Raw genomic sequence first — 22,472 nt, 5'->3', positions numbered from 1 at the left:
TAGGTGGCGCTACATGTCCCAATAATGCCTAACTACAAGAATTGAGCAGTTGATTGTATTGCCAGTTTCAAGGTACTGTATGCCTCCTGTAGAAAAATGTAAATGGACCCAAGGCATCCAGATGTAACAATCTGTGAGGGAAACAGGAGGGTTAAAGAGTGGAAATTGTAGAAAATACACACTAAACTAGGATTCATTTTTATTTTATTTATTTTATTTCTCTGTAAGTTTTACAGTTGTGTGTGCTATGTGAGAGAGGCCACACAAACATTAACTTCTGTCAGTGATGGTTATACCAGTCAAACCAGTCAAATGTGTGTGTGTGTGTGTGTGTGTGAGAGAGAGAGAGAGAGCGAGAGAGAGAGAGAGAGAGTAAAAACCCCAAGCTATTGGTGTTCTGGGTTTGTTTTGAGCTGTTCAGTCCTACAAGCCTGGAGCATTAGACTGGCCCCTCCCATAGGAAGCACAGAGAGAAGGAAGTGGGAAGTGAACCAAACAAATCCAGAGTCCAACAACTATCGACTAGGTAAGTTGCCAAGAATGTGTGCTCTAGCCCGCCTACTGTTGTTTTTAGTTGTTTTCTCTTTCTTTCCTTCTTGGAAAGAAGGAATCAAGGAAATACATTCCTGGATGGGACTTGTAACTTGAGATGTTTTTGTGTGTGTGTATGGCACAAGAGGAAGAGACAGAGAAAGCGTGGGAGAGAATAATACACACATACAATATGTACATAATATACTGTATGCTGCACTAGTGTGTGTTCTGTTAAGTGTTTCTTCTCTCTTGCGGAAACGTTGTGAAAAGCCCCATAGGGGAAAGCCTAAAATAGTATCGGCCAGCCTGAGTTGCTGCCACAGCCCGTAGTATTGCCCCGCTTACTTACTGACAGCTCTGGGATCAGCTATCTGACAGCTAAAATGCAAAGAGTTTCATTCCAAAATGAGGCTTCCACGAACACTTGGTCTACCAAAACTCACTATTCAATATTATTGAAGTTCTTAGCTATCTTGAGTCCTTTAGTTACACAATAATAGCACTCAAGAGCATGAAATAATCTGTGCTTTTTAAATACAGAAGACAGAAGTGGAACAAGCAGCCGGTAAACCCAGCAGCTGTGAGCATGAAAGTCATGTCAATCAGTTCCTTGTGTGAATGGCTCAAGAATTTCCCCTTTTTTCTCCACCACATTATGTTCTGATCTTAATGCTGAGTAACATGAAGGCATGAACATGAACATGAAAGCCTCTCCTGCCCGCTCGGTGGGTAAATAATCAGCTAGGATGTGAATCAGGCTCTATTTGTAAGGAAATGTGTGTTCGAGAGGGAGCTCTTTATGTTTGTGTGTGTGTGTGTGTGTGTGTGACAACCTTTGTCTTTAATATGTTAAAGTGTGCTGAGGGGTTTTTATTTGTGTGTCTGTGTGCGTTCCTGTGCATGACTGAAAAAAATGACAATGCATTTGTAGAGCATTTGTTTGTGTGTGTGACATGTATATACAGTGCAGTGTGTGTGTGTGTGTGTGTGTGTGCTGGCGTGCGCCAGTGCTTTCTTGTGTATCTGTCCCGAATTACCCTGCATTTTTTTGTTATCTGGCTTACCAGATGGGACACGTGCTCCTGCCTAGACTTGTTCAGTCCAATCAACAGTGAATGAACAGTCCCAGTGTATTTAGCTAGTGGCTGTTAGTGGGCGCTTCCTATGTCATGTGTATTACCAAATAGCGTTTCAAGGTCAGGACTTTGCTGGAAAATAAGATATGTAGTAATTCTGTATTTTTTGTGCACACAAACAGTAAATGCCTCATGTTTGCATGTGTTTGCATGCACAGATTGAAGGTGAATGCACCATGAGGTCTTCTTCCCTCCTACTCCTCTTCCTCCTGTCAGGGGTGTGTGGCGTTCAGGGGGCATCAGAGTTCAGAATTTGTGCCTTCAACCTCCATAGCTTTGGGGAGAGCAAGGCCAGCAAGCCCAAAGTCATGCACACACTTGTCAGGGTAAGACAATGACAGAGGTGGATTTTATTGAGCTATAGTTTTATATTTGATTCTTGCCTTGGACATATGGGGTCAAATGTTTTTTTTTTGTTTTTTTATAAGCCCCTTGTTTTTATTCCATTTGCATAAACCTGTGGATTTTGCTCTTCTCTCTGAACTTTATCATTTCACCCCGTTGTTTTATTACTATGCGAATAACGTGTGTGTGTAATGTGTGTGTGTGTGTGTGTGTTCCAGCTCATCAGCCGCTGTGATGTGTGTTTGCTTCAGGAAGTGAGAGACAGCAAACAAAAAGCTTTACCGCAGCTGTTAACCCAACTCAACAAGTGAATATTCACACACGTGCACACAACCACACACAAACACACACAGTTACCCACTGACTACACACAAACAGTTCAGTACGGTGCAACACAGCTCTCATCTCATCGCTCTCATCACTTCTCACACTGAGACACACAGCCTGTTCATAAAGTTTTAACAGTTGTATTTATCTTTATCCTGACTCCCCTCCATTTTGCTGTCTGTGCCTCTTCAATATCTCAGGTATGACAGTGTTCATGAGTATAAAGCTGTTGCCAGTGAAAGACTGGGCAGATCTGACGCCTATCAGGAGCAGTATGTGTTTGTGTACAGGTGAGCTGAACTGTGTGTGTATACATATGTATTTATGAGTATCTAGAGTGTGAAGACAACCTTTGTACAGGCAGTAATGGTAAAGTTGTACTTGTTGTATGTGTGCAGAACTGGATCAGTGACTTTGATGGACCAGTACCAGTACCCAGACAATCGCCCAGGAGACGTTGACGCTTTCTCCAGAGAGCCTTTTGTTGTTCGCTTCAAAGCCCCCAAGACAAGTAGGTTCACTGACACACAGGATTCCCATATAAATGATAAATAAATTATGAAAAGTATGGGGAATTTACATTTAAGTTGATGCATATAAACACAGCAACCTTCCTTCCTCCACATCCTCCGTTTGCCCCTGTCTTCCTTTTTCTCTCTCTCTCTCTCTCACTTGCTTCAAAAAGGAGTGAGTTACTTGGTGGATTTGTTCCATCATTTTTAAAAGCAAAGTGTGGTCGTATAAAAAGGAATTAATCATGCTTTGTTTGTATAAATACTTTTAGATACAAGTTGAGGCTTTGTGGTTTTGGCTGGTTTTGACAGCAGGTAGTCTCTGGTTAACAGTAACATCGGTCTCTCTCCTCTGTGTGTTCAGCTATAAAGCAGTTTGTCCTGATACCCCAGCACACCACTCCATCCAACACCACCAAGGAGCTTGATGCTCTCTATGACGTTTTCCAAGATGTCAAGAAGAGGTGGAAAACTGAGGTAGGAAACTAATTTGCAAAGTTAAGTTTGCAAAATATAATTGGCATGAAGATAATCATAATCACAGCCAGAACTGTTTAAACAAAGTTTAAACAACATGCGGTAAAATAAAATGTTGTATGTGTAGATTATGTAGTGTGACCCTCAGCATTGCTGTGCGTAGGACGTGATGTTCCTGGGGGACTTCAATGCCGACTGTGGCTACCTGCCCAAGAAGAACAGGAAGGATGTTCGTCTGATTAGAGACAGTGCCTTCCTTTGGCTGATTCCTGAGAAGACCGACACCACCGTGCGAGAGTCCACCTCCTGCGCCTACGACAGGTAAACTCACACTCCGTATACAGGTAGTGACACATCAGCCACAGTTATAGAGGAAACACAGCCTCCAGACTTCATATTTATTGTTCTCATGCCCCAAGATAGTTTTCTAATATGTTGCACGTTTGATTTTCATAAGTTAGCCTATCTAATTGATGTATTTTTGGATGATGCCGTCATGATATTTTCAAGACCCAGTAACTGTTGGTTACATTTTGTGCACTTGGTTCTGGCTGGTTCTGCTCTTGTACATTGTTTGGAAAATCCTGCTCAGTATGCCTTTAACCAATCTTGGAACCCATCGTCTATCGGTCTGACGACGATTAGACTCTGGGGGCGACGGCCAATATTTTGGGGTTTCCGGTGTAGCCAGTGGACATCCGGGCCAAGACTTCCTCTTCCGTGTGCCAGTCATTGTTTACAGTCCGATTAGCAACTTGAGACGCAAGGGTCGAACGTTTCTCCACACAATACACAAACATCGATACTTTTTGTAGGTGTTTTAGGTCCAGACGCCATTTTGGCTAATCTCTATAAACAGATATCTGCATATGAGACGTCGTCTCTCAACTCCAACTCCATTCTCGCGTCTCAAGTTGCTAATCGGACTGTAAACAATGACCGGCGCACGGAAGAGGAAGTCTTGGCCCGGATGTGTGCTGGCTACACTGGAAACCCAGAAATATTGGCCGTCGCCCCGTCGCCCCCAGAGTTTATCGCCGTCAGACCGATAGACGATGGGTTCCGAGATTGGCCTTTAACTACAAGTACTTTTAGTACAAGTAGAGACCGCCCTATGAGATGAGGAATGATGGAGGTCTCACTGTATTATAGTAACATAACACAACTGAGTGAACATATGTGTGCACCCATGAGAGGTAATAACACCTCATACAGGTGTGGAGTTCTCTATATATTGACATAAGACCGATTAAATTACTGCATTACTAACTTAACATGCCTTTCACCTGCACAGTCCACCTGATAAGCCAATTCCAGGTAACAACACACAACTAGAACTATTAATGAAATATGTGACATAAACCTGTTGAAGGTAACTTCAGCACATTTGCTACAGTTTACAGTATAGCAACCATACTAAAGGGTGAAGATATTTCTATGATGTGTTTATTGTATTGATTTTAATAGGATTGTTGTACATGGGGAGAAGTTTGCCAGAGCCATTGTGCCTCTTTCAGCCAAACCGTTTAACTTCCAAAAGGAATACCGACTCACAGAGCAGCAGGTAACCGCGCTATATTTGATATGTGTGTGTTTGTGTGCGTGTGTGTGTGAGAGAGAGAGAGAGAGAGAGAGAGAGAGAGAGAGAGACAGAAAAGCTGATTAAAGTCTAAATGTATCAGCAGATTGAACTAAAACACAGTAAACTATTTGACGATTAATAATGGACTAGTTTAAACCAAATTCTAGTCTAGCTTAATCTAGTCTAGTCTAGTCTAGTCTTGTTTGAGTGTACTTGAGTCAAATCCTCCATGTTTCACAGCTGGAAGCATGCCTGATCTTGTATGGGTGTATGTTGTCAATGGTTTATTGTGTGGTGTTTCTGCTCAGGCGCTGGACGTCAGTGACCACTACCCAGTGGAGGTCCTGATGAAGGCCGGAGCATCCAGACAACAGCAAGTCTCCATCAGCCTCTTCCTCATCCTCCTCGCCTTTACATTCACCTGCAGCTGAGCAAACATGCTTGTGTATGTGTGTGTGTTCTTGTTCGTGTGTGTGTGTGTGTGTGTGCGTGTGTGTGTGTGTGCGCATGTGTGTGTGGTTGAGGGAGCTGTGGGACCTGAGTAAGAACTGTGCACATCATCAACGTAAACTGGTGCAAAAGGAGATCACATATATACTAAGCAAACCAGAGAAGTGAACCATGAAGATGTACTTTACCACCCACTGGCCCTCGTTCATTAAGCTATCATATGATCAACACTGATCTTAAAGTGGGTGTACGCTCATTTCACTGCAAAAGTCAGTATTTATCAATTCCATCATTGTCATAGCTATTGGAATTACAGGGATTTTAGGCTGCTACAGATTTTTTGGTGTTAAATTTAATATCAGACGATTTCTTTCTGTCCTGAGAATTAAGATGGCTTTCTTCATTCTTTGTAGAATTACATTTTAGAGACAAACCTCCTGGAGTGTCCTTTTCTCATTTGAAACACTGCTGACAGATAATACAATTGCTTGCCAAATTTTGCTTTTATTACAGCCTTTTATCCCACTTTTAAGATTGCCAAATAAAACTCTCTTGGCAACCTCTGCAACCAAAAAATTAACTTCTGCTTCGTTAAATTTCTGCTTCTTGGATCTTTTGCTATGTTCCAGTCTGTAGCTTGCATGTTTGCCAAACACACTTAATTTTGTGTGTCATATGTAAATGATCAATTCCATGGCTGCCTCTGATTTATCAATCTACGATGTACTTTGCTCTCATTTTGGTGTTGTGACAAAGTTTCATGAATCATATCTATCACAATAGATTATATGCCCTTTTCCATGACAGCTTGATGAATGAGGGCCATTGTATTCAACACTGGTACTGACGTGTAAGAAAACCTCTCAGCCCACGTTCTTTTGCTTCCTTGTCTGCCAAATGGTAACAATAGCTATAGCAATAAGCCTACATGGACTCAGGGATGGAGTACAGCACATACACTGACCGTAATCTCAATCTCAGGACAATTTGCATGATTATTGTTGTGAACCAGTATAGCATCATGAGTCTCCAACATGAGGAGATAACCTGCCAAATATCAGATTCTGATAACACTCCAGAGCAATGCCTCTCAAAGTTGGGTGCTTCAAGGTGCTCCAGGCAGTCCACAGAAAAATTAACAATGGTTCAAATTTATTATGTAATTTACCACATAGAACAATAATTTATCCACTTGTCTATCTGTTTGGGAATCCTCATCCGCCTCAAGGAGCTATATATATATTTTTTTAAAGAATTTTCAAGAAGTATTTCAAGGTGATATATTTTATCTTGTATTGAAGAGGTTTAGGGCCACAAATGGAAAATGTATTAGTTCTGAGATTAATTCAGAATTCTGAGATTAAAGTCAGAATTCTGAATTTAAAGTCAGAATTCTGAGAATAAAGTCAAAATTCTGAGTTTAGTCAGAATTCTGAGATTAAAGTAATTACTTAACTTTTAATTAAAGTGAAGACTTTATTCTTAGAATTCTGAGATTAATCGCAGAACTCAAATAAAATCTTCACATGTGGCCCTAAGCCTCTTCTGCATCCTTGCCTTGTTATCACTATCACAAAATGGTGTTGCCTTATATACAAGCAATGAGTGATGCACTTTGTAAATACTGTTGATGGTTTAATGGAATACTATATTTCAATGGAATACTGTTTTTAATAAATTTTGTCTTCTGACTTCTGACTTCCCTTTTGCCAGATTTTTATTTTTAGATTTTTAAAGGAGTGTCTCACCTGGTCCACATTTCTGTTACGCAATGTCACCACCACGCAACGTCACCATTTGAGAAATATTCTTCCTCCTGACGATGACAAGCCATATTTCCCACAAATTCTTTACATTTCCTCTTTCCTCCTAATCTATTACAACTGATGAATAATATATTATATCCTGCTTTACCAATGGGCATTCATCAATCATATCATTATTATTATTATTATGCATTATTATTATCATAAATTATTATTGTGTGTCCATATTAAAGCCAGTTGGCTAAGAGCCAGTTGGCTCAGAGCCAGTTTGTGTTCAGCGTAAAAAGCAAAGACTGCCCTCGACCCGGGTAAATAAATACTGAGTGTAGCTGTTCCAACCACCATTAGTCTGTTCAGCAACCACTGGCACCATGCTCTGCTTCAGACTCAGCTCTACACTGTGTGAGTATACAGCTGACTGAGGGCTGCAGGGAAAATACTATGGGTTTAAATTAATTTAGGAAGCTTTGATGTTGATTGACCTTTGACAAGGCACTGAATATTGATTGTTTAAAGTTTTAATATTATTTGTAGGTTATATTGATTGTACAACGTTTTAAGATTATTTGTAGGCTATTGATTGTTCAGAGTTTTAACCTGTTCATGAATGTTATGTTGCCTGTTGAAACAGTGGTACTCTGTAAAAATAATAACACATTTGTGCATTGTACATTGAGAAAACTGTTATGCTGGATTTACAGAGGCAAGAGAAATAATCTTTTTGTTCTTGTATGAGGCTAAGCCAGTTTGACCTCCATTGAATGCAGTGATGTTTCTTTTTCAGTGCTGGCAGCAACTTGTTTGCTTATGAGTTCAGGTAAATATCTATGTGTGAGTGTGGTATGAGAAGGCTTGCATGTATTTTTATGTATGTGCCTGTGTGTTTAGCTTACACTTTCCTATTTGGTCTTTTAGTTCTTTCCACAGAGAGAGTCATCACATGTGACAACGCACACGATGTCCTCCGCCTGAGTTGTGACGCGACTGGTAACTTGCTAAAGCTTCCTGTTGGGGAGACCGGGTATAGTTGTAACACAGAATAGTTGTAACACTTTCAATTTCTCCAATCATGAGCAAGATACAAATCAGGTGATCACATGTGTAGATGCTCCATTTAGTCCCAGGCCCACATATGGAAAGAAAATAAGTTCTGAAGAATGCCAATTTTAAAGACAAATTTATGATCAAAATAGTTTTTTGGATAGCACAGTGTGTTTTACTGACATAATTATCAAACTTAGCTTAAGATAATCAACAGATTTTGGAGGCTAAAACTATATGGTTAGTTTTTGCTAATATTTCACCATGAGCCTACACTAGCTAGCTGTGTAATGGCTGCTATGGTTGGGGATAGTTGTAACAAATAGGATTGGGGATGGTTGTAACAGAAAACACACACACAAGGTTCTCTTCAAAGGGTCACACTCTGTGCTTAGTACGTTTTTGTTAAACTCATGCACACATGCAAAGACATGGTTCTGTCAAAAATGCCAGCTAATTTGAAAGGTTCATAAGTGTACAGCAAATGTATAACAACTGCTTGTTATTAATGTTAAAATCTGTTGTTAATGTTTTACTGAATAAATTAATTAGTTAATGTTAAACGTGCATGTGCACACACACACACACACTCACACACCCACTCACTAGCTCTCTCTCTCACACACACACATACACTGACACACACACGCACACACACAGAGGTGAAACTGCTACCAACATCATCACACAACTGTAAGTTCATAGAAGATTGTACCAAAAGGTCAGTGTATTCTTTTATTTATTCACCATGAATAAACAAATAATTTTAGTTGAAATGGCGTGGTTTGGATCAAGTTAATAATTTTACTATAGGTGTTACATTTTACCCCAAGTGTTGTTACAACTAACCCAGGATGTGGGGTAGAATGTAACATTTCTCTTCCTGTCTTTGAGACAGAATAACTCTTTTTCTGTGTACCATGCAGATGTTGAAACTGCTCAGTTTTGTAACAGATGAAAAAAGTTTACAACGGATTTTGAAAAATATAGATATGGAGATATGGACAGAAATGTGAAAAGTGTTATAATCATCCCTGGTCTCCCCTACACAATATACGGTACATTTATTTTGGCAGCATTTTGTTTGTATTGTATGAAAGGTTTCCTAAGAGAGATGGGTTGAGTTTCTACTTTTATCATCTGACTCAGACAGTTTTGAGGCATGAGGAGCAAAAACAAGGCACGTGGTTTGAAATGGTCGATACAACAAGTAACACATGCAAGATGTTCAGACCAATACAAAGTACCAAAGAGAGATCATACAAATATTTTTGGATGTTACACATTGGTATCTTCTTCTAGATTATTATTTATATGTATTTGTATCATATGTTATGACAGTTATCCAAGAAAACATGAAGACAAATGAGATGAACAGAAATATGGCACAGGCCAATATTTCTTTTTAGCAAAGCATTTACACCAAAGAGGCACCAGTAAGATCTGCTGAGCTTCTAGACATTTCAGGCTACTAGCCCAGCTAAGTAATTACCCAAATCCCTCTGTTTTATTTCTGTTGACACATTAACAAATATAGCGTATCTTGATATGATAAAGTGATTGCTGCAAGCAGACGAAAAATATGTGCAGTCTGACTGAGTTTCTACTATCCACTTAAGACAGAACTAATAATTCAGATCTATAGTGATTATAGAAGAACTATAATAAGCATTTATCCATTCCATCTGAGCTCTCCATCTCTATTTTACTTCTTTCTCTCTCCTCCTCATTCATAATTTCCCCATCTCCTGTGTGTAACAGACAGTGCAGTGATCAGTGTGCAGTCAGCACTGTATGGACGTGCGGACAGCAGCACCTGCAGTGCGGGCAGACCGCCACAACAGGTGGCCAATACAGAGTGTTCTCAGGAGGGCACTTTGGACACCCTCAAAAACAGGTACACGTGTCCAATAAACGTACCAACTCTGAAATAATATTTGACATTTCATGTAATCTTCCATCACATTTTGGACCCCTTGACAGCTTTCTCAGATGGTGTTAATTTTACTGTGCTGGTTATTCCTTTTTCACATTGTCCTTTGTAGTTGAAGCAGCTATTATGGATATGTGACTGAAGCTGGGTTTCACAAAAGAATAACTGCATTTAGATCATCTTTGTACTGTTCAATGGAGAAGGTGATCTTCAACTCAACGGTATTGTCTTTTCACTTTACACAAGTGCACCGTGAGACCCAAAACTTTTTTCTTGCCGTAATTGCACATACCAAACAAGAGTAGAATGGAAAACCACACAGATCAAGCAGGAGAAATACAAGGCTAAATGCGTACAAGCACAAACAGTGCAATATTAAAATAGTAATATAAAGTCCCAGATGCATAGGATTTAAATATTGCACTATCAACGTATCACATTTAATAAGTAGTTGGTACATAGTAAGGTTTCTGAAGCTGGCCCAAGTAACTACAGTATAGTCTGGTTTATTTTGATTTGGTACGATTTTGTGAGAAACATGGTCTTATGCTCTCCCTTCAGGTGTAATGGCAAGAGGGTGTGTGAACTAAACACAAATGTCTTCCGTACTTCTGATCCCTGCTTTGGCACCTTCAAATACCTGGACACCACCTTCACCTGCCTCCCAGCAAGTGAGTCGTGTCTGCATGACACTAACAATGAAACTAAGCTGAAAATAAGTCAGATAAATGTGATGTCTAACCTGATTCACGTTACTTTTACAGTTTACCTTGTTGCATGTGAGCACTCTGTGGCACACCTACATTGTGGTAAGATCACAGTTTCTCTTTTTTATATGTATGGGGCATTAACATGATAAACATAAGCGCAGTAATTAAAAAACAAATTTTCAATGAATTTTCGACACTTAAAACTACTACTTGCACATTTGATCACCTGCATCTGAAACTAGAATTTACCACATTTTTTTTTCCTCTCTACCTTTCCAACTTTTCCTCCTCCTGTTCTCAGACCAAGGGCAGATTATAAATGTTCACGGTGCTGATTATGGCCGCCGCGACCGGACCACATGCTCTCACCAACGCCCTACCTCTCAGATCCAAGATGTCGACTGCTCAAAGGTCACTAGCAAAGTTGGCAAAAGGTGCTGTTACATATTCATTTGTTATAACTTTAACTTCAGTTTGAGGATTATAGAAAAACAATCATGGTGTATATAGACATTTTACAACTGTAGTACAATGTTAGTTGCAGGTGGCACAGAGCACAAATTTGTTGAAATTTGATGATATGGAAGTAAGACAATGTATTCACTCATATCGCTCTGCATCCACAGCTGTAATGGGAAAAACACCTGCACTATCAATGTGAGCAACTCAGTGTTTGGGGACCCCTGTGCTGGCACTTACAAGTACCTGGAGTTGGCTTACACATGTGAATGTAAGTATCTGAAAGGCCTGCTTGGGCTGTTTCACTCTGCTGAAGGTAATATGGGGTTACACCACACGCACACAGGAAAATACCTGGGGGTATAATATGGGGTGGGAAAGAAGGCAGGATCTACTTAGATCACATTGGTTCTTGACTTCAAGTGGAATGAAAAATGATCTCAACGCTAAGCTTTTGAGAAACCCATTAGCAGTGTTGGGCAGTAACGCGTTACTCAGTAGGCTAACGCGTTACAGTAATGTGATTACTTTTTTTGGTAACCAGTGTAAGGGATGATAATTTCAAATTCAGTGATTACATTACAGTTACTAATCCCAGTAACGCTCCATTACTGCGTTACTTAAGCCTGAACCCCCGTCAACCTTTTCTGTTCTCTCCTTTGAAATTATCGAAGGTTTTTTTTTTCTCCCCAAATCCCTGATCGTTTTTTTCCTCACGTGTATCTTAATGACATGCATACAGAAGAAGATTAGGGCCTTAGGAGTTCTGAGTTTAAAGACCCTATAGACAACCTTTTTGCTTTAACTTATCATTATGAAGTAAATGTTGATTGCACAGTGTAACAGCTATAGAATAATGACACCAGCGTTTAGATTGGTTCCCTATAAGCCTCGCTTTCACTATGCAATTCTGTCTGCCACCGGGTACGATCTCCCGGGAGAATGAAGGCTCGACTTACGGCACAAAGGAAGTGCGTCATCCATTGCGCAACCAAAAGAGGTCCGGTAGCAATCCCCAGTGTAAAAAAAAAAAATAAAATAAAAAAAAATGGTAGCTATCCTCAGTAGCGGAAATGGCGGACGGTGGAACAACCGCAGTGACAGTGGAAACACTACCCTCTATCATAGCACTGAGATCAGGGTTTCTAGTTGGGATTGTTTCTTGCTTTGGACAGTAGTAGTTTGGACAGTAGCAGGCTGCTGGTGGTAGCGTTAGCCATGTTGCTAACGTTTCTGGCTGCTAGCGGTAGCGTTAGCCATGTTGCTAACGCTACCGCTAGCAGCCAGAAAACGAACCAGGAGCTACAAGGAAGCCAGGACCAGCCAGAAACAAACATCTATGTTTGTTTCTGGAACAAAAGAAACAAACATCTAACTATGTTTGTTTCTGGCTGCTAGCGTTAGCTATCGTAACTAGCGTTAGCAACGTTAGCGATGTTGCTAACGTTGCTACACTAGCACTACCAGAAACAAACAAATGGTCCATTGTCCGTTTGATAATCTAAACAAAGAACACGTTTTCTTGCAGTGGCCTTTCTAAAATGAGCAGTGGTGAAAGTTACTATATTGTGTTATGATCAAGGAGTTCTAGGCTCTAACAGAAAGCAATCTGGTTGTCTTTGCAACAACTGAGAATTCTGAGTTTCAAGTCAGAATTCTGAGAACAAAGTCAGAATTCTGAGTTTAAAGTCAGAATTCTGAGAATAATGTCAGAATTCTGAGAATAAAGTCAGAATTCTCACTTTAAACTCAGAATTCTCACTTTATTCTCAGAACTCAAATACATTTTTCACATGTGGCCCTAATCCTCTTCCGTACATGCGCGAGCCGGTTTACGTCAGCTAAATGCAAAACAAAAGATGGAGGGTGACGGAGAGACGCAGCTTTCAGTAGCTGGAAGTTTTCCCATTACTTTGAATTTATCTCAGTCAAGGATGCAAAGAACATTATTGTCCATTGTAAACTTTGTGTGGCAGTAAACCGCTTTCCACGGCAAAAAACACAACATCCAATTTATCAAAGCATCTGATACGCAACACAGCAATGAGAAACTCAAGGGAAAACAACCCAACAAGGAGGCATCTACTGCCAACGAGGAATGCACTCCGACTAACCAACAGAAGCTAAACAGAAGCTGGATTTCAGAGCAGGACACGGTGGTAGACAGCTACTTAGCAGAAAAAGAAGTGATGGATTATTTGAAGTCAGGAGTATTTGGGATTGAGACACCCAACCAGTTCTCAAACATCAAAAACATTTACATGAAGTACAATACCCCGAGCCCATCTAGCGCCTGTGGAGTGGCTGTTCAGTTTAGGAAGTTTGCTGCTCACCTCCAGAAGGAATAGACTGTCTGACAACAGGTTAGAGAAGCTTCTCCTTATGAGATAGAATCGTTGTTTCACTTCTGAACAGCAGGCCTAGCTGTGGTCAGGAGCTCTGCTCTTACTAGCTGTCCTCATCGTTTCAATAAATTGTTTTTTTTTGTTGGTTTTTTTGGAAGGGGGGGGGGGGTGGAAAGTAATGTAACGAGTAATGTAACTAATTACTTTTCCTGTAGAGTAATAAGTAATGTGATTACTTTAAAAAAAAGTAATAAGTAAAGAGTAATATATCACATTTTCCAAGTAACTTGCCCAACACTGCCCACTGTGCTGACATACAATGCTGGTTTATGAAAAAGCCAACCTGCAGTGACAGCACATTATGTCTAAAGTGAGGTTTTTGTCTGTCTTTTGCAGATCCTGTTTGATCCTGTGCAGCCTGTGTGAACATATTCCAATCACAATAATCAGAATGTTAATGTTAATGAATGTCTTTTTACCTCCGATCTTATGTATGTTTTTAACCCTTTTTTAACCTGTTTATTTGTTTTTGTGTGGTATGACTTTTAATGTATTTTTTCCTCTTTTATGAGCCACATCAAAGACAATTTTCTGTCATGCTTTGTGATAGACAATAAAGTTTCTGAATCTGAATCTGAATACCTATGAAGATTTGGTTATTATGCAATAAGCCATGCCCACTTTCAAGATCTATGAAGTCAATTATGAGATATAAACCTTTTGCATTTGTAGCACCCACTAGTGGTAGAGCTCAAAATGCTTTTGTGGGTGTGTTCAAGCAACACGCCTCAACATGTGTTTCAAATTTTGGCTTGATTAGATGAATGGTTAATGAGTTACGGCCAATTTTGTTGGCCTGCATTGTCCACCCATAGACTTAACCATTGGTACATCCTTGTCTATATGGTTTGCCTCCATTTTGTTTGTTCACTGCAATAATCCTTGCAATTCTCAAGCCTGCCACTACAGAGTAGTAGAGACTGAAGTGAGACACAGTTGTCACAGGATGTGACTCTTGCTGTTCAGAAAGTGGTAGTTGTTATCTGCCATGTTGTTATGCTGTTACGACCAGTAAAGCATTGCTTGCTGAATCTGTTAATTCTTGACCATCGGCCACTACAGATTTAAAGCTCAGGGAGCTGGTTTCACTAAGTGCTTTTAATGTTGAAGCAATTGGAGGCAGGCACATCAGGTTGTCAATGTTTTAATTAGCTAGTCTATTTCTTCCTGTGTGCTCCTGGACTCAATGTTGACTTGCCTATCCTTAGCTATTGTTACTGTCTCAGGGTGTGATTTCTAAATATTCATTCATGAGATTTGTAACTTTTATTGTCTGTAATCTGTTACGTGTTGTCTGTCTGTAATATGTACTGCTGTGAAAGAGATTTTTAATCTCAATGAGGATTTTTCTGGTCAAATAAAGGTTACATAAAATTTAAAAAAATTGTGTTAGGATATGTTTAGTTAAAAGTTTATTGGTTGATAAAAGCCAAACCATTTGGCCTATCAATAACCTTTATACAAATTTGAAAGAGGACGGTCCCAAGATTGTCCACACCAAGTTTTGTGTGAATTGGATGAACGGTGTAGGAGTTTCGAAAAAAAATGTTTCTTAAAGAATTCAAAATGGCGGACAATACAATATGGTGGACACTGAAAGTGATATATGGGTTGGACTCAGCACCTTCCAAAGAATCTATGGACACTAGAATTTTCAGTCTATGACACATGATTCAGAAGTTATTGGCCAAACTGTAAATTTGCTTGTCATAGCGCCACCATCTGGAACAATGTGTGTGGGCTGCCTTGCATGAGTGGAAGGAAGAAAGAAAGAAAGAAAGAAAGAAAGAAAGAAAGAAGAATTCCAGCAAATACAATAGGGTTCCAGCACTACGTGCTTGGACCCCTAATAAACCTACATGGACTCAGTGATGGAGTACAGCACATACATTGAGCATAATCTCAATCTCAGGACAGCATGCACGATGAATTGTTGTGAACCAGTGTAGCATCAGGAATCTCCAACATGTGGAGATAACCTGCCAAATATCAGATTCTGATAACACTAAAACTAAACATTCCATAGCAATGCCTCTCAAAGTTGGGTGGTTCGGGGTGTTCCAGGCAGTCCACAGAAAAATTAACAATAGTTCAAATTTACTATTATGTAATTTACCAGATAGAACAAGAATTTATCCACCTGTCTATCCATTTGGGAATCCTCACCCGCCACAAGGTGCTACAATTATTTTGAAAAAAAAAAAAAAAAGGTATTTCAAGGTGGTATATTTTATATTGTACTGAAGGGGTTTGGAGCCACATCTGAAAAATGTATTTTAGTTCTGAGATTAATCTCAGAATTCTGAGATTCTGAGAATTAAGTCAGAACTTAAAAGCAATATTTAAAGCAATATTCTACTTAGTTTTAACATGGGTGTTATTGGGCAATTGACCACCATGAAAACCATAATATAAACTACTCACCAAGATCGGATGCAGCCGGGACAAGTTTGTAGCGATTGTAGCATTTAAATGAGGCCATGAAAATATCCTGAAAACTTTCTACATTTTACACGTTTGTGAACATTTGTGAACAGATTCACAACATATCCCGCTTTTAAGACAATAAGTAATTGGTATGTCGTCATTTTGTATCCCTTGTCTATCAATAAAAATGCTATTTGGCGAAATTGTGTTCTAAAAAGTACGGCCAAACGTCAATTGAAAATCACAGTAGCGGGATCTGTTGTTGAATCTGTTCACTAACGTGTTAAAAGTACGTTTTCAGGCTATTTTCGTGGCTTCATTCAAATGAATGGGAAGTAAAAATCCGAACACTACAAACTCGTCCAGCTGCATCCGATGTAATTGAGTAGATTATATTATGGTTTTCATGGCAGTCAAGAGCCGAATAACCGCCATGTTAAAACTAAGTGGAATATTGCTTGAAAGTCAGAATTCTGAGATTAAAGTCAGAATTCTATGAATAAAGTAATTCTGACTTTATTCTTAGAATTCTGAGATTAATCGCAGAACTCAAATAAAATCTTCACATGTGGCCCTAAGCCTCTTCTGCATCCTTGCCTTGTTATCACTATCACAAAATGGTGTTGCCTTATATACAAGCAATGAGTGATGCACTTTGTAAATACTGTTGATGGTTTAATGGAATACTATATTTCAATGGAATACTGTTTTTAATAAATTTTGAAAGTGTCTTCTGACTTCCCTTTTGTTATGTTTTTTTTTTTTAAAGATTTTTAAAGGAGTGTCTCACCTGGTCCACCTTGTCACCATTTGAGAAATATTCTTCCTGCTGATCATGACAAGCGAAGCCATATTTCCACAAATTCTTTATATTTCGTCTTTCCTCCTAATCTATTACAACTGATAAATAATAGATGGGCATTCATCAATCATATTATCAATATATCAATTATTATTGTGTGTCCATATTAGAGCCAGTTGCCTCAGAGCCAGTTGGCTCAGAGCCAGTTTGTGTTCAGCCTAAAAAGCAAAGACTGCCCTCGACCCGGGTAAATAAATACTGAGTGTAGCTGTTCCAACCACCATTAGTCTGTTCAGCAACCACTGGCACCATGCTCTGCTTCAGACTCAGCTCTACACTGTGTGAGTATACAGCTGACTGAGGGCTGCAGGGAAAATACTATGGGTTTAAATTAATTTAGGAAGCTTTGATGTTGATTGACCTTTGACAAGGCACTGAATATTGATTGTTTAAAGTTTTCAGATTATTTGTAGGCTATATTGATTGTTTTAACCTGTTCATATGCTTTATGTTGCCTGTTGAAACAGTGGTGCTCGGTAAAAATAATAACACATTTGTGCATTGTACATTGAGAAAACTGTTATGCTGGATTTACAGAGGCAAGAGAAATAATCTTTTTGTTCTTGTATGAGGCTAAGCCAGTTTGACCTCCATTGAATGGCTTATGATGTTTCTTTTTCAGTGCTGGCAGCAACTTGTTTGCTTATGAGTTCAGGTAAATATCTATGTGTGAGTGTGGTATGAGAAGGCTTGCATGTATTTTTATGTATGTGCCTGTGTGTTTAGCTTACACTTTCCTATTTGGTCTTTTAGTTCTTTCCACAGAGAGAGTCATCACATGTGACAATAATGGAAATGTCCACCGCCTGAGTTGTGACACGACTGGTAACTTGCTAAAGCTTTCTGTACACAGTATATGGTACATTTATTTTGGCAGCATTTTGTTTGGATTCTAGGAAAGGTTGCCTAAGAGAGTTTCTACTTTAATCATCTGACTCAGACAGTTTTGAGGCATGAGGAGCAAAAACAAGGCACGTGGTTTGAAATGGTCGATACAACAAGTAACACATGCAAGATGTTCAGACCAATACAAAGTACCAAAGAGAGATCATACAAATATTTTTGGATGTTTCACATTGGTATCTTCTTCTAGTTTATTATATATATGTATTTGTATCATATGTTATGACAGTTATCCAAGAAAACATGAAGACAAATGAGATGAACAGAAATATGGCACAGGCCAATATTTCTTTTTAGCAAAGCATTTACACCAAAGAGGCACCAGTAAGATCTGCTGAGCTTCTAGACATTTCAGGCTACTAGCCCAGCTAAGTAATTACCCAAATCCCTCTGTTTTATTTCTGTTGACACATTAACAAATATAACGTATCTTGATATGATAAAGTGATTGCTGCAAGCAGACAAAAATATGTGCAGTCTGACTGAGTTTCTACTATCCACTTAAGACAGAACTAATAATTCAGATCTATAGTGATTATAGAAGAACTATAATAAGCATTTATCCATTCCATCTGAGCTCTCCATCTCTATTTTACTGTTTTCTCTCTCCTCCTCATTCATAATTTCCCCATCTCCTGTGTGTAACAGACAGTGCAGTGATCAGTGTGCAGTCAGCACTGTATGGACGTGCGGACAGCAGCACCTGCAGTGCGGGCAGACCGCCACAACAGGTGGCCAATACAGAGTGTTCTCAGGAGGGCACTTTGGACACCCTCAAAAACAGGTACACGTGTCCAATAAACGTACCAACTCTGAAATAATATTTGACATTTCATGTAATCTTCCATCACATTTTGGACCCCTTGACAGCTTTCTCAGATGGTGTTAATTTTACTGTGCTGGTTATTCCTTTTTCACATTGTCCTTTGTAGTTGAAGCAGCTATTATGGATATGTGACTGAAGCTGGGTTTCACAAAAGAATAACTGCATTTAGATCATCTTTGTACTGTTCAATGGAGAAGGTGATCTTCAACTCAACTGTATTGTCTTTTCACTTTACACAAGTGCACCGTGAGACCCAAAACTTTTTTCTTGCCGTAATTGCACATACCAAACAAGAGTAGAATGGAAAACCACACAGATCAAGCAGGAGAAATACAAGGCTAAATGCGTACAAGCACAAACAGTGCAATATTAAAATAGTAATATAAAGTCCCAGATGCATAGGATTTAAATATTGCACTATCAACGTATCACATTTAATAAGTAGTTGGTACATAGTAAGGTTTCTGAAGCTGGCCCAAGTAACTACAGTATAGTCTGGTTTAGTTTGATTTGGTACGATTTTGTGAGAAACATGGTCTTATGCTCTCCCTTCAGGTGTAATGGCAAGAGGGTGTGTGAACTAAACACAAATGTCTTCCGTACTTCTGATCCCTGCGTTGGCACCTTCAAATACCTGGACACCACCTTCACCTGCCTCCCAGCAAGTGAGTCGTGTCTGCATGACACTAACAATGAAACTAAGCTGAAAATATGTCAGATAAATGTGATGTCTAACCTGATTCACGTTACTTTTACAGTTTACCTTGTTGCATGTGAGCACTCTGTGGCACACCTACATTGTGGTAAGATCACAGTTTCTCTTTTTTTATACGTATGATGCATTAACATGATAAACATAAGCGTAGTAATTAAACAAGCACAGATCCTTTACAGACCCATGGCACGTGTGTTCAATTCTATGCACTGAAGCACTGCGACACGGTTAAATTACCTAATTCCACTAACGTATATAATACGTATAATACCACAAGATGATGTCACCTACCGTTAAAGTTTGTAGGGCAGAGAAGACGAGTTACTGTCTGCAAATCCCTGTAACTAACTGTGGAATGTTTTCAGTTTTGTTTTCACACCGGGAGACTCTGTGGATCACGATCACGATCACGATCACGCGAGAATCCATCTTGCCAGGCTTCAAGTTATGCGTTTGTGGCCGAACCACAGTGGTGCGGACCAATCAGCGTCCTAAGAGGACAGCTAGGGGCGTGGTTTAGGTGTGACGACAGCGAGAAGCGACTGTTCGTTCACAACAATGGCGGCTCCTAAAGAGGCTAGCGTAGATGCTGTTATAACATCAGTTATTTCTGAACTGGAGAGTATTTCTTCATTGAAAGAAGAGCAAAGGTTAGGGAAACACTGCATCTCACCTTCAAAAACGCCCTCTAGAGGCCATCTGACGAAGCGCATCATCTACTAAGCCTGACCTGAATTTGCCTCATGATGCCCTCAGCTGCGCCGTGGGAAAAACACATTTTCAATGAATTTTTGACACTTAAAACTACTACTTGCCCCTTTTGGCACCTGCATCTCTAACTAGAATTAACACTTTTTTTTTCCCTCTCTACCTTTCCAACTTTTCCTCCTCCTGTTCTCAGACCAAGGGCAGATTATAAATGTCCACGGTGCTGATTATGGCCGCCGCGACCGGACCACATGCTCTTACCAACGCCCTACCTCTCAGATCCAAGATGTCGACTGCTCAAGGGTCACTAGCAGTGTTGGCGAAAGGTGCTGTTGCATATTCCTTTGTTATAACTTTAACTTTAGTTTGAGGATTATGGAAAAAAAAATCATGGTGTATATAGACGTTTTACAACTGTAGTACAATGTTAGTTGCAGGTGGCACAGAGCACAGATTTGTTGAAATTTGATGACATGGAAGTAAGACAATGTATTCACTCATATCGCTCGGCATCCACAGCTGTAATGGGAATAACACCTGCACTATCAATGTGAGCAACTCAGTGTTTGGGGACCCCTGTGCTGGCACTTACAAGTACCTGGAGTTGGCTTACACATGTGAATGTAAGTATCTGAAAGGCCTGCTTGGGCTGTTTCACTCTGCTGAAGGTAATATGGGGTTACACCACACATGCACAGGAAAATACCTGGGGGTATAATATGGGGTGGGGAAGAAGGCATGATCTACTTAGTTCACATTGGTTCTTGACTTCAAGTGGAATGAAAAATGATCTCAACGCTAAGCTTTTGAGAAACCCATTAGTTAGTTTCTGAAAATGTGCTGACATCATGTACAATGATGTCAGTTTATGAAAAAGCCAACCTGCAATGACAGCACATTATCTGTCTGAAGTGAGTTTTTTGTCTGTTTTTTTGCAGATCCTGTTGCCTCACCAAATCAGAGTGTGTGAACATATTCCAATCACAATAATCAGAATATTAATCAATGCATGCATATCCATTCATTCGTTGAATAAAATGCATTTTAAATCAGCATCTTAAATGTAACTTATCCATTTGTGATTTGGTGCCGTGTTTAGAGAAATGTAAGGAGTAACCAGATGAAACAGTTTAAATTGAAGTTAAAGAATAACGTTAAGCAGAATACTGACCCACATACATAACTACAGTAGAATATTAATGTGGAATAATGAGACGTTCATGTACACTGAGGAAATGCCTCAAATGAATTCTCCAAGGAAAAACCCCAATACAGATGTTATTTGTATTAGGGTTGTTTAAATCTTTGCATATATTCACAGATTCTTGAGGAGTTTAACTTTTAGATGGAAAAATTTTTTTTTCCAGCTGGCATTAAATTAGATGGAAAATTAGCTCTTTTTTCCAGGTGGCATCAAAGAGATGAATGCCATTAGATACATTAAATCACAGACTGCAATTGTCATGTATCCAATTCTGCTGATCCTCTACACACTGGTTGTAAATTAGGATCCAGGGATCCACAGGGCTTCTTTAGGATGTCTAAAGGTCCTAAGAAAACTGCAGGAAAGTTAGTTTTACTATGATTTCATTTATCAGGCAGCACAACGAAATCTTTCCATCATTCAATCATTTTGGGAGTCCTTAGCATGAAAATGTCATCTCTTCTCTATAGAAGTACAGAGCCACTAGGAGTAACAACAGTTTGATGAAAAGAAAACATTGTACAGCCAGGATATGTAGATACACATGGACAGCCAGGACATTTAGTGAAAGAAAAGAGGACCTCAGTGACTGTAGTATTATAAACTTGAGGTAATTTGATTTTCAAGAGAAAAATTACTTACATTTTTTTCTCCCCATTACAAAAATGCATGAGAGCTGAATCACTACTTCTAAGTAAAAATACACTCGACTGTATTTACATCACCCGCCACAGAGGATAATTTCTCTCTGTTGCAACTGCAGATTGCTGAATTTTCAAATAAAGCACTGTATAAATTGTCAACAGTCAACATTTTCAGAACAAAATGGCACTTGACTACTCCAGCTCTCACTGTGAAGCACACAGACAGTTGAGCAGTTCAGCTTGTGATTTCACCGAGCTAAGCTAGTGAGTTTTTATTATGCTAAGCAAGAGGGGGTGGCTAGAGAGGTGGAGCATGTCACATTCAGATTCGTCTTTTTTCTAAGTTATTTGAACTAAGATTATTTGTTGTATTTTATGAAACAAACATGACCAGAAAAAACCCAGAACCCTGCTCAATCTCCACAGATGTTTTATTGGGTTCACAGCAGCAGCACAACACAGGACCATATCCAGGACCTCTCATCATTAACATTCACTATGATCAT

At 39.4% G+C, this 22,472-nt stretch overlaps 3 protein-coding genes across 4 annotated transcripts; all 3 read left to right on the top strand.

The window, feature by feature from the left end:
- The first annotated feature begins 429 nt into the window (after positions 1-429).
- Positions 430-7,050, top strand: dnase1l1 (deoxyribonuclease I-like 1). The gene is made up of 9 exons (XM_071521273.1): positions 430-526; positions 1,829-1,996; positions 2,234-2,322; positions 2,543-2,632; positions 2,741-2,853; positions 3,219-3,331; positions 3,495-3,652; positions 4,799-4,895; positions 5,222-7,050. The coding sequence occupies exons 2-9, from the start codon at positions 1,847-1,849 to the stop codon at positions 5,342-5,344; spliced, it is 933 nt and encodes a 310-aa protein (XP_071377374.1). The 5' UTR covers positions 430-526; positions 1,829-1,846; the 3' UTR covers positions 5,345-7,050.
- A 412-nt stretch (positions 7,051-7,462) lies between these two features.
- Positions 7,463-14,256, top strand: LOC139645534 (L-rhamnose-binding lectin SML-like). Its single transcript, XM_071521272.1, has 9 exons — positions 7,463-7,531; positions 7,914-7,946; positions 8,045-8,116; positions 9,932-10,067; positions 10,665-10,774; positions 10,868-10,912; positions 11,115-11,247; positions 11,440-11,543; positions 14,014-14,256. Exons 1-9 carry the CDS (start codon positions 7,501-7,503, stop codon positions 14,022-14,024), a joined length of 675 nt encoding a protein of 224 aa, XP_071377373.1. The 5' UTR covers positions 7,463-7,500; the 3' UTR covers positions 14,025-14,256.
- Positions 14,257-17,177: 2,921 nt separating this feature from the next.
- Positions 17,178-21,173, top strand: LOC139645533 (L-rhamnose-binding lectin SML-like). Of its 2 annotated transcripts, XM_071521271.1 has the most exons (9): positions 17,178-17,247; positions 17,589-17,621; positions 17,720-17,791; positions 18,518-18,653; positions 19,251-19,360; positions 19,454-19,498; positions 20,312-20,444; positions 20,638-20,741; positions 21,057-21,173. In XM_071521271.1, the coding sequence occupies exons 1-9, from the start codon at positions 17,217-17,219 to the stop codon at positions 21,086-21,088; spliced, it is 696 nt and encodes a 231-aa protein (XP_071377372.1). In that variant the 5' UTR covers positions 17,178-17,216; the 3' UTR covers positions 21,089-21,173. The 2 variants fall into 2 exon arrangements, with proteins under 2 accessions (XP_071377372.1, XP_071377370.1); XM_071521269.1 differs by lacking the exon at positions 21,057-21,173 and having other exon boundaries at positions 20,638-20,891.
- Positions 21,174-22,472: the final 1,299 nt, after the last annotated feature.

The sequence above is a fragment of the Centroberyx affinis genome, unplaced genomic scaffold (genome assembly GCF_046629955.1).
Source record: "Centroberyx affinis isolate AG114_WGS23_722 - 3 ecotype Tasmania unplaced genomic scaffold, CSIRO-AGI_Caff_v1 ptg000880l_1, whole genome shotgun sequence".
Lineage (NCBI taxonomy): Eukaryota > Metazoa > Chordata > Actinopteri > Beryciformes > Berycidae > Centroberyx > Centroberyx affinis.
The sequence above is the reverse complement of the archived record's forward strand: the minus strand, read 5'-3'. Positions and strand labels throughout refer to the sequence as shown.